This window comes from Lytechinus pictus, chromosome 7 (genome assembly GCF_037042905.1).
Source record: "Lytechinus pictus isolate F3 Inbred chromosome 7, Lp3.0, whole genome shotgun sequence".
Classification (NCBI taxonomy): Eukaryota; Metazoa; Echinodermata; class Echinoidea; order Temnopleuroida; family Toxopneustidae; genus Lytechinus; species Lytechinus pictus.
The window spans coordinates 18,585,705-18,598,030 of record NC_087251.1 but is presented as its reverse complement, the minus strand read 5'-3'; the positions used below and the strand labels follow the sequence as shown (position 1 = coordinate 18,598,030).

Here is a 12,326-nt window from a genome sequence, read left to right as displayed (position 1 = left end):
AGGTTTAAAGTGTGATCCTTTGAAACTGAATGTCATTTCCATGAAGTGGCCTGTGTATAAACTGCCTTCTTACATTACCATGTGTGTTTCTTTACGTATCCATGTCACATCAAAGGTCATTCAGCTCTGCATCATCATGTAATGATTAACACATTTCTATTTCCACAGGTGCATTGTGGGTTATAGGAGGACTACTTGGGGTACACTACTGCCACGTTCAGCTGGTAGAGGAGTTCTTCTGCCGTTGTGGAAAGAAGTATATCATGGAAAAATACTACATGGCTCCTCCTAAGCTCTGAGTGGGTAAAGACATCATATGATCCGTGCATCTGTTACTAGGGAACAAGTTTGTGATGGGGAAATACTGCATGGCAAATCCATGGCTCTTTAGAGATGGAAGACATTGCCACATGATAAGGGAGTGCAATGGTTACTAGGGAAGAAGTTGTGATGGAGAAACTCCTCATGGCTCCTTGGGGGCTCTCAGGGATAAAATATATTCTGAGAAGATGAAGGAGTGCATCAGTTACTAGGCAAGAATTTGTTATTGAGAAACACTTTATGGCTCACCCACAGATGTGAGCAAAAGACATCAGGTATGAGGGAGGGCATTCATTTCTAGGCAAGAAGATGTCATGAAGAAACACTTAATGGCTCCTCTGTAGTTCTCAATGTCAGAAGACATTAGGTAACTTCAGATATGCATCCTTACTTCCATGACACTATAATTTTGCCAATAAAAATGTTGAGACTGCATTTCTGAGACAACTAATCCCCTTCTCCATCAGATCTTTATATTTCTCACAACTGCTCACATCCAATTGCCATCCATTAAAGTTGCATGTCAGAATCTTGACGCTGCCCATCAAATGTAATTGCTAGTAGCATTCCTAAGCCAAAAGAGGAATGTGAAGCGCTGGCGTCCAGGTTCCCCCCTTCCTTCGATAGCACCAGTAAGGGCTACAGTCTCTAAAGCATTCTTGTGAAGAATGTGGCCTAATAAGTGCAATTGTCGAGTTGCTGACAAGGACATCTACATTGCTGACATGTTCAGTCCATGAAATTTTCATCATTCTGCACAAAAACCACATTTCAACAGCTTCCAATGCTGTTGCATGGGGTGATGACCTTGTTTGGATTCCAGCATCCAGATCCATAGAAAAGCGTAGACCATACATAGTATAACAACAATCTGAGTCTGATGGGAAGATCAATAGTCTGAGTTGTAAGTACTCTCTACATGTGCTTTAATGTAGCTTTTGCAATTCCAATCCGTCGCTTGATTTTTTCACACCTATCAGATGTGACTGTTTTTTTAATATTTCATTATGTCAACATTGCCATCATCATATTTTGATAAGATATAAGAACACGATACACAGATATTGGCATTTTCTCAACTTTTAATTTCCGTTCGGGAACTGTTATCCCAATGTCTCACATATTGGTGTATCACATTTATATAAACAATTAATCAACAAATGATTTTTACACCAATGTTTCATAAACTTGTGCATCACAGAAATTTTAAACAAATTTATATACCTGTAGGGGAAGGAAAAAAGTCTGGCTAAGAAGTAACTACATAGAGACAACCGGGTCACGAGTCACGTGACCAACTGGGAGGATGGTAGCTCTACCCAGTTTCCCAGTTTCATGGGCCAAAGGATCCCCTTATCAATATGCGATAATCTTGGCCTTTCCGAGCCATTAGCTCACAAAGCTCTTGGCCATTCCTTCCCCTGCGAGCATCTGGAATTGATAATGACATTGCCAAGTACGTAAAAACACCCCATAAACAACACCCGTAGTAATTTTTATTGCTGATTCTTGATTTACTTGGCTACACATCTTTTAATCAAATACTGGCCAGGGCAGCACTTGCACCATTTAATGAGATTAAAGATGGAGTATATGGTTTCTGCGTATTGAAGCTGAAATTAGGTTGAGGGCTACCTGACGCTTTTTTTCCTTTTCACTTTTATTCATTAATTCACTAAATAAATGACTAATGTTTTGTTATTCTTATTTTTATTTTCTTGTTGCTAACAGGTATGAGACAAAAGTGCTATTCAATTTGATGTTAATGACAAACCAGTATAAAAAAAGAAACTGTTCAAGATATGAATTAATTCCTAATCATATTGGCTGCATACATGATTAGACATTTCTCCACAATATTCCCAGTGCTTTCTTCTTGCTGATTCTTGGTTCAAAAAAGGAAATGCATTCACTAATCTTGGGGCTGTCTGAGCTCTCTTGCCACATTACTAAAGTCTTGCCCATTAAGGGCAACTTTTCTTGTCCTCTTAAAATCACCAAACAGAATGTCACTTCCTTCGTCTAACAAGTGGATTCCATCCCTATGATAGAACCAATGTTCTTGAGTGTTAAATTTATGAGTGACAGATGAGGTGTACTTGTTCACAGATTTCCAAACATTGTCAATGGCTGCCTGTGGGGTGATGGCATGTTCTTGGGCATAGTTAAGGTGTGGCAAGATGCTTGAGTAACTAACATGATAGTAGGGAAGCAATGCTCTGGTTGACTGTAGTGCGACATCTACTGCCTGTCTACATTCCTTGGCAATATAGCGGCCCAAGTCATTGGATCCCATATGAATTATGATTGCGGCCAGAATGGGACTGTATATTAGCTTCTCTTGGAGATCACTTGGGAAGTTGCGAAGTGTAGTACCCCCATGGCCTCACCATTTAACCTTGTGGCCTACCAGTCCCAGGTTGTGGTCCCCAGTTGTAATGTCCCTCTCTCTTGAGCTCATATGTAGTTGTCCCTCACCAGCCAGATTCTTCGATTCCGAGCATCTGTATGGAGAAACCAAATATCTTTCCAAGTACACATACTTAATGGTAGCATATGGCTTCATATTACATATGCATGATAGTTTGAGATAATTTATTTGAGACATGTGCTATAGATATGCATGGTAATGCAAATATGCAAGACACTAATTAAGTTGGAGTTGCATACTACACTTAATTACACAAGACCAGATTAAGATTAAATAACAAGTTTCACTTTGCCACCTCCCCATGCATTTCCTTAATTTTCTCTTGAGAGACACCATTCAATGCTGCAGTTGCCGCTGCCCCAATATGAAATGAATGTGTTCCATACTGGTAAATATCTGCCCGTGTTGCTCTCATGGTCTTTTTCTTGAATTGGTATCTAGTCAGCGGTAGCCCATTAACATGGCAGAAGAGAGGATCTTGGGCCTGTAAGCTCAAGAAACCTTACCATTGCAACTACTGCGCAACCACCATGGATACCATTCTCTCTTATACTGAAAATGGTGGTAGATCTATGCTGATCCGTTTTGAGTGCAGTGGGGCCCATTCCGTAATTTGATATCGTGGAACTGTATCATTTTCTTAGCGTCATGTCTAACCCTAGCTTTAAATTTGCCTACCCTTGAGAAACCAAAAGGCTAATAGAAATGCATCTTGGAACAAGCAAGCTTCAGAAAAGGAAGAACATATATTAGGGGTTCTCAAGCCGGCCCGCGAGACTCTGCTCGGTGTTTTTAATCACTTTTAAGTCACAATATGAAACATTACATTGTGTATCCATGAAGACCTAACTGTAATAAAAGTAATGGCAGTCAAATTAATTTGACTTTTAAACAAAGTTTAGTAGAGTCTTTTCTGTCTGTTCGATCTACTTTCTTATTAGATGGCCAGCACTGTTCTCACCATGTTTGGATGCAAAAGTGCATTAAGAACTAACTCATACCGAAGTACCTTGACAGGGGACGCGGAACGATTTTCAAAGGGGGAGGGCTGGCCATTCAAAAAAATCACAATCATATGGTAATTTTTATGTTTTTGTACATGGTTTTGGAAAAAAGTGGGGGGGGGGCTGAAGCCCCCGCTTCCGCGGCCCCTGCTTGACCAGTGAACATTTGCACCAGTGCCTTCGTCTGGCAATTACACCTTCTGTGCCAAGGTTCAAGCAACTTGTTGCTGACAGATTGTCACTTTTCCCATATTGAAAGTGACTATAGGAGACTGACATCCTTGTTAGAGTCTACAACAGACATGCTCTATTATTCATTCTACTTTGACTACAAAAAATATTGATACTTCAAGACATTATCTGTCTCCCCAATACCAGGTATGTATAGGTACAATCTAGATTCCTGTTAACAAAGTACTACAATTTTGTTATCATTAGTATTGACTCGCTGTATTTTGAAATCTTGTCTAATTTTGCCTGCGTTTTATATGAAACTGTTATAAATTTGTTGGATTAAATGCTCCCAAAATAAGGGCCAGATTGCACAATAGAGCATCTAGGACCCCGACCACAAGGGTCATTGCGCTTCACGCACATTTTTTTCTAAGTATCCACTTCACCCAGGCCCTTTCAGGTTTAATCGGAGTCTTATCTGACCCTTCAAAGAAAAAGTTTGAGAACCCCTGACATATATCATAGACGGTTGGGAGGATTTTATTTAGCAAGGCTAATGTGATTGGGAGGCAACTGTCTCTTCGTTTTAGCCAGGCTCGCCGACAGCCTTCCTGCATTTTCTTAATAATTAGGAAGTGTTTGGTCGGGTCCTGCCACTCATACATTTTATGTACTATACGACAGTGCGGCTATCCGTTGTGCAACTGTTGACACGGCCAACCAATTAAGAGAAAGCTGAGTGATGAAGACCATTACCAGTCAATTCATTCCGGAATTTTCGTTTATAGAGCAGGTAATACCTTCTCTATAAACGGAAATTCTGGAATGAATCAACTACTCCCTGATAACAGACTTTTGTCCCCTCCAATTGAACTAAAAGCAACAGCAGACAAATCTATCTGCCATAGCCATTCTGGTGTTGGTGATCGGTTGACCTCCACATCCGGTGCCAGTTGGCGGAACCTCCTCATCTGCATTCGAGAAAAGGAGTCGGCAATTGAGTTATCCTTAGAAGAAATGTACACTGCTTTAAATAAGAATTTCGTTCTTCAACCATTCCAAGACCAAGATCCGAACCAGGCTTATTAATTTGTTGCAATGTGAATTTCTTAATGATACTTTTGACAGTCATATTTATCAGTGTGAAACCATATTCTGTTTCCTTTCAGTTGTGGACCCATACCATAATAGCCATTAGTATTGGCATCAATTCTTTCCAAGCAGTGGAGTAGTCTCCCCTTACATGGTAAGGCCATCTGCCATTGAACAATTTTCCTTGAAAGTAGCCCCTGTAACCTATATCTCCACTAGGAACAGTGAACAAGTCCAAATCCGTACCTGCAGCCCATTGCCGGGAATGAATTACAGAGACTCGTTAATAAGAGTTGAGGAATGTCATCCAAATTCTTAAGTCTTTCCTAGCTCCCTCCGAAATGAAGATCCTTTCATTGGCCCCTGTGTGCCCTTTAGTTAGATTTATAACTCTTCTCAAGAATGCCCTACCTGGCTTTACAGCCCTACAAACCAAGTTAGCCTGGAGGCAGAACCCATCGCAAGGAAATCATCAATGCAATGCAACATCATGTCTGAATTTGTCTGTTTCCGTATGCAATACTCAGTGAAATTAAAAAAAAAAATCAGTGTATGCAAGGGCACCCTTGATTCCCATTAGTAAACATTTTTCTACGTAAGTTTTCTTGTCCAACTTGATTCCCAGTTATTCAAAATCTTGTGGGGCTATTGGAAGTACTCTAAAGGCTGACTTGAGGTCTGCCTTGGCCAGCTTGGCACCTGTACCAATAATACACGCAGTTATATCCAGTGCATCACCTATACTACTGAAATCTTGAGGATATGATAAGTGATGTATTAGTCTAGATTCTCTGGGGTTTTATTAGGCACTTAACAGATTGGGCTAATCCTAAGATTCTGTAGTGGTCAGTGTCAAATGGACCAGGATACTGACCCAAGCTCACTTCTCTGTATTCTTTCTTGCCTCATTGATTTAATCCTACTGAGTTTAAATTGGGTAATTCGGCCCGCAAGTAAGGGCCGGGGTAATTTTAACTAAAATACATTAGAAAAAACAATTTTGCTGCTTCTTTATCAGGGTACTAGTATTCCATGAGAAGAGGGATAAGTTTACAGGCCTTAACTCGTGTTTGTGCCTTTCATAGTATTACCAAGGTTTAGCTGAATTCAATCTGAGGGGCTAATAATGACAATTGTTTATTTGATTTTTTCTTTGAATCCTGCATCCTTTCTTGCCATTCTGATACTGGTAATCATCCATTTGTCAGATTTGGCAGTACTAGGGTAACAGAAAACTATTATAATGATATACAGTAATACAAAAGTGCTACTTTCACATGTAAAGGGTTAAAACTAGCTTGCCATTTATAGCCATTGTAACCTTGCCATGTTTGATACAGTCTTACTCATAAGTAAGATAATTTTATTTCCTGTTATAAATTTTTATAATGATCCCCAGACCATTTGAGTACATCTTTCATGCTGATTTCATTTCTTTATGCATGTTTGATTTTCAGTGTTTTTTTATTTCATCTAAGTTACAAAAGTAAAGGATCTCATGAAATTTCAAGTTTTTTTCAGCTCTTCATTTGTGATCACTTACAGCCCTGTGTACTACTTAGCAGTTTCTGCACAATAAAGTGTATAGGTCATGTTTGAAGAGAAAAAAAGTTTGTGGAATATAATTTGATTATTTCCCTGTTGAAATGTTCTTGTGAAACCCCCACTCTACTGACTACTAGTATCACACCTCCTCATTATAAGTGAATTTAATGCAAAGGTTAACAATTTATTTGCAAATATACTGTGTCAATGCAAAGCCCAGTATCTATGTGAAAGCATTATCATTCAGATATACAATCTTTTTTTTTTTTTTTTTTTTTTTTTTTTGTGTGTAATATATGAAGAAATTGCCTTATCCACAATAAAGAAGTATAAGTGATGGATTTGAGAGAAATTGAAAACAAACCACCATAATATGCAATACATTCCATAAACATGCAACTGATATGATTTATTGGTGTAAAGATTGTTTGTGTTTTATTTTTTACTCATTTCTATTTTTTAAATTTCTGTATGGTTGGTACATTCCTCTTATGATGTGAAATATGTTGTTACAAAGAACAAATTGTCATGATATGTATATACAAAGTCCAGCTTATGTAACATTTCTGGTATTTGATATCAACTTGCCAGCCATTGTTACCATAATGATTGTTTTCTTGCGATATGGGTATTACTAGTACATGAATGCATTTTAAAACTCATAATTGATTGTCAATAATTCATTTTTATCACAAATGATATTAATCCTCATCAAAGTTTTATCTTAGCTCTATACAAATCTCATGAACATTTGAGCATTATTGGAAAAGTGGCATATCATGTTCTACATTTTTACATGTAAAAAAAGGTTTGTTGGTTATAAAATGCCAGTAAATATTTTTTTCTTAAATTCAATCTTTTTCAATGACATCATTAGTAGATAGGCCCATCAATTTGTGGATTGTTTTAAGCAACAGTGCACAATGCAATATCTTTATTGGTGTGCTAGAGTAGATGTATTTCAATATTTTATACTTCTGATGGCCTTTTCTACTATTTATATCTTGAAATTATTTTCATTGTTAACAAATGTATGGAATTGTAAATAGATGCAGAATAAATGAATATCATTAATTATGTCAAATGAATGTAAGAATACTTTTCATTACATTTTGTGAGATTGAGTTATTTGAGCTCATGGTAAGATAGTAATCGTTATTTATGTTGAAAATAGGGTAACATTCATCCTACTATGTTATGACAACAAAGCTATAACGGAGACATTGAGAACAAGAAACATTTGAAGAATCATGAATGACTAAGGAGCATTATTCTGTTGTGGGTTTTTTGTTGTTGCTGAATTTAGTGAAAAATTGTGTTTTGCATTTAAATTGTAACTGTCTGTTTATCATGTGTATCATTCATTCAGACATTTTTTTATTTCCTGCAGCAATATTTGCTCTAATTATGAGTGAAGAATTTTCATCAATGTTAATATTTGCCTACTCAGTATTATAATAAAGAAAGTCTGATATATATTCAATTTAAACAATAGTATTGTATGTTTATTTCATAGTATGCATTTTAAAATGAGGGCTTTAAGATGAATAGAGAAATGTTGCATCCTGTGTGCTCAAGGATACATGTATTAGCATCTGATATTGTGATATTATGCCCATAATTGTGAGTGAGATAAATGTTGTTATGAGATGGATATTTTTCATGTAATAATTAGCACATTTTTTTATGTTTACTTTCTCAGTGGTGAAACAATCCCTATTTATCTTCATTAACACATTCATTCATTTACTGTACATTTATAATTTCTTGTTTGTTATTTGTTTTTGTTGTGATAATTTTTCATTTTCATCAACCTCATTATCCATCAGTAACGTACCATTATCAACAACAGCGTCATCATTGCTGTCATTATTATTGTCTTGTCTCCAAGGCACAGACCCTGATTGTAACTTTGATCAACAAGTGGGTCTTCACACAAGACTAGCTCATGTTCCTGAGTGAGAGGGCTTTCTGTTCACAAGCCATTGTAGTTGGCGTATTCAGACCACATAAAGGGGAAGTTCACCCTGAAAAAAAAGTTAATTGTAAAAATAGCAGAACAAATATTGGTGAAAATTTGAGGAAAATCCATCAAAGACTTACAAATTATTAGAATTTAAATATTTTTGATTTGTGACGTCATATGTGAGCAACTTCTGAAAGAAGAAAATTTTTAGTCATCGCGAACCATTAAAAAATTGAAATTTATGCATTTTAAGTTACATCCGGCAGCTGCTCGTATGTGATGGCACAAATCAAAAACTTAAAATTCTAATAACTTAATCTTTAATGGATTTTCCTCAAACCTTGAATATTTTTGTTAATTTTTATTCTATTTTTAAAACTTTTAGTAAGGGTAAGCTGATATCCTTTCATTATCATTACCTTCCACCTGTATTATTACTGCCAAAATTTATAATTTCCATCATTATCACCATCATCATTGTAACCATCAACATCATCACCATCAATGGCACCATCATCATTGTCATCTCCACCAGGATCAACATCATCATCATCACCCTTATCACCATCATTATCACTATCACCATTATTATCATCACCATCCACATCATCATAATCATCATTGCCACCATCCTCATCCTATTCATCTTCATAATCATATCATCACTATCTTAATTTCCATTTTAACCACCTTATTATCTTCATCATTATCTTTATTTTCTTATCATCATCATCATTACCATCATCATTGTCATTATCATCATCACCATCATCATCATCACCCTTATCACCATCATTATCCCTATCACCATTATTATCATCACCATCCACATCATCATCATAATCATCATTACCACCATCCTCATCCTATTCATCTTCATAATCATATCATCACTCTCTTAGTTTCCATTTTAACCACCTTATTATCTTCATCATTATTATATTTTCTTGTCATCATCATCATATGCGTCGTTGTCATTGGAAACATACTATTTACCATAAATCATTTTCATTTTGATCATCGCTGATTTCATAACAATAACCATCATTATCATCATCCCCTCATCATCACATATTTTTGCCCACCACCCTCAATGAAATGACCATTATACCATCATTATTATAATACATATGGATCACCATAAACATCATCTTCCTTCATTAACTAATGGAACATGACTATGATGTTTGTGAATTTATAAAATATTCATTTATTTTCTTAACAATATTACTATACTTTATACATATTTCCATGCAATATGTGTGAGAAATACAGCAAACATTTGTGAGATGATAAATAACCTACTCACATTGAGGGCAGACACATAATTCTAGAAGATATTTTCCCATATTTTTAGGTGTTTGAATTTGATGGCAATTGTCATTACACAAAGTTATAGAATTAAAAAAATAAACAAAAGATTAATATGAAAATAGTTTTTTTTAACTTGATAAGTGAAAACAGCAGAGAAATGTTTTTTATTGCGATGTTCATTCATGATGAATGATGTATATCCCTCCCGGGGGGGGGGGGGGGGCACTTTCATTGACGAGTGGATACCATGCGCGATCATGGGGTCTAAAAAAAAACCAAGACACGTATTTTCCATATTCTGAAAATGCACCCCTTAACAAGTATAGGAATATGTTATTGTTATGTCACGGGTCCTTCGGTTGTTGGTTTTACCTTTACACATCATTTGGTTTAGTACGACCCCAGTTTCCACATCTCGTGCAAATTGGACTCTAAACACGTAGTGTTGGGGCAAAAAGGACATCCTGTATAAAACATTTTAATTTTGTTTTATCATCCCCGCAAATTTGACCCTAAACACGTAACTTTCCTAGCGAAATAGATATCCTTTTTTCAATATTATTGTGTTTTTGACACCCTTATCACGTTACGTACGTAACGTGTCCTATCTTAAAAAAGACATCCTTTTTACGTGTTTTTTTTGGTCGCGCATGGTATCCACTCGTCAATGTAAGTGGCCCCGAGATATACCTTCAAATATTGAAATGGAATATTGATTTTACTTATTCATACCAAACTTTTCATTGTAAAATCTTGGTTAAGCAAATTAAAGGGGTAAATATAAAAGCAAGATTTTTTTTGTGAGTGTGTGTGTGTGAGTTTTTAATCTTCATAGGGGTACTTGTATATCATTCTCACTTTACTAAATACTCCCTAGTCCCTACGATACAATCTCTTTTCATTGTGTTTCAAGGAAAATAATGAGAACAGAAACAAAGTGAAGGTAATGTGGTATGAGAAGTTTGGGGCTCTATTCTTCAAGTAGTCTGGAATTGTATCTCATGTACAATCAAATATTCAAAAATTGGGTTGTACTATTCTCTAACAAGCCACATAATATTTATATAAATTCTTCAATACGAATTACTCTGCATTTTCCTTGGCTATTCAAAATATTTCATTTCTTTCAGCAATATATAGGTGACTATTCATAAAGCTTACCCTTACCCCTCACTCACATTAACCCAAAATAATACATTTATTTTGTATGTTTATAACTTTGCACACCATAACATTCTCAGAATTAATTGTGAAGTTTTGGAGCTCTGTGCAAGACGAAATACTAGACATTATTTGCCGACTGCCGTCGTTATCAACAAGAGAACGTATGTGTGTAGGGTGAGGAGTTGGAGTATGTTAACCAAATTTGGGAAAGATTTTGATTGAAGAGAGCAGGAAATATAAAAAAATGTATATTTATTTTAGTATATCAATGTGCATTTTCAGAATGAGGTGGCTCGTGTAGGGGCACAGCATGAAACATTTGGATGGGTTTGCTGTTATATTGATTTCATAAAGTAAACATATTCGGCTTATCCGTTATTTACCTTCTGCCACATCTTGAGTTTTATCTATACCACTTTCCCCATTGAAGGCCTTTTGGACAATCAAATCGTTTTTCCCGGCAACAGATTTGACTGGTTAAAATTCAGATATCAAAGCATCGTGGTTTTGTTTTAAATGTTAACAAGGCAAAGAAGGGATTGAAGCTATAATTAAATCCTTCCACAGTTTGACTCGCCAAAACGTTCATGTAACCAGGACCAACTTATATTTTATGTGGCAAAATGTAAAAAGCTTTGGCAGCTCTAAACGTAGTTGACGTGAATTGCGCTGGGTAGATCTTGGCCAGCCAAAATCTTCGGCTACATGGAAAAATGTGTATTGCTTGTACTTCCATTCGTTCGTACAAGTTGCTATACCTTATATCTGTATTTTCCACGAGTATGACTGTAAAAGTGACATAAACAAAACATCACTCTATTTCTGCATCACACAAATATATTATTTATTTCATGTTAATAATTACGACCTCCTTCTATTTTTCATATGAATCTGATATATTTTTTCTGTGTTTCATCAGACGGCGCTGCAAGGTTCGCCATCTTCGTCAACATAAGATTCCAAGTCAATAGGTTTAGAATACTGAGGTGTATTCTTGGTCCTGTTGGAAGGTCTAGGACTAGGAGTTCTTCTTCTCTCTTCTGGCTCTGGATTGAGGTAGTTGTTATTAGATGAGGGTTTGTTGTTGTTGTCGGTGAGTTCCATCACACGGCTTCCTGGTCCCCTGTGATAATCGAGTAAAGAGAGAAATCAAACTATTAGTTAACCTATAGTTCAATTTGAAGATAACAAGTCATACACTTGTCTCAAGAAATTCATTTCCATTTGTATATTGAATGATGATATGAACAATAATAATTTGCAATTTCATTCCTTTCAACATGATATCCGTAGACGAAACAATTCCATTGAGCAA

At 36.1% G+C, this 12,326-nt stretch overlaps 3 protein-coding genes across 6 annotated transcripts in view; 1 reads left to right on the top strand and 2 right to left on the bottom strand.

The window, feature by feature from the left end:
* LOC129264823 (protein-cysteine N-palmitoyltransferase HHAT-like) overlaps nt 1-5,556 on the top strand; it is a 25,694-nt gene extending 20,138 nt beyond the window's left edge. The window contains exon 12 of one of the 2 annotated variants that reach the window (XM_064102136.1): nt 169-5,556. In XM_064102136.1, the coding sequence (XP_063958206.1) occupies nt 169-299 (131 nt within the window). In that variant the 3' untranslated portion in view covers nt 300-5,556. The remainder of the gene's footprint in view (nt 1-168) is intronic. The other variant, XM_054902770.2, reaches the window with a different exon arrangement.
* LOC135154608 (uncharacterized) lies at nt 2,234-11,406 on the bottom strand. Its single transcript, XM_064101383.1, has 4 exons — nt 11,395-11,406; nt 8,972-9,171; nt 2,712-2,825; nt 2,234-2,513 (listed from the first exon to the last, which is right to left on the bottom strand). The coding sequence occupies exons 1-4, from the start codon at nt 11,404-11,406 to the stop codon at nt 2,234-2,236; spliced, it is 606 nt and encodes a 201-aa protein (XP_063957453.1).
* Nucleotides 9,722-12,326, bottom strand: part of LOC129264824 (uncharacterized) — a 21,466-nt gene continuing 18,861 nt past the window's right edge. For 2 of the 3 annotated variants that reach the window (XM_054902771.2, XM_064102134.1), the window contains 2 exons: nt 11,209-12,134; nt 9,722-9,834 (listed from right to left, as the gene is read on the bottom strand). In XM_054902771.2, the coding sequence (XP_054758746.2) occupies nt 11,927-12,134 (208 nt within the window). In that variant the 3' untranslated portion in view covers nt 9,722-9,834; nt 11,209-11,926. Of the gene's footprint in view, nt 9,835-10,647; nt 12,135-12,326 lie in introns of those variants that run through there. The other variant, XM_064102135.1, reaches the window with a different exon arrangement.

Coding starts and splice junctions, on each gene's coding strand:
- LOC135154608 (XM_064101383.1), bottom strand. Junction 2,826..8,971: donor GGAAATTATAAATTTTGGCA/GTAATAATACAG, acceptor TTCTCCATACAG/ATGCTCGGAATCGAAGAATC. Junction 2,514..2,711: donor GTAGGCCACAAGGTTAAATG/GTGAGGCCATGG, acceptor CTATCATGTTAG/TTACTCAAGCATCTTGCCAC.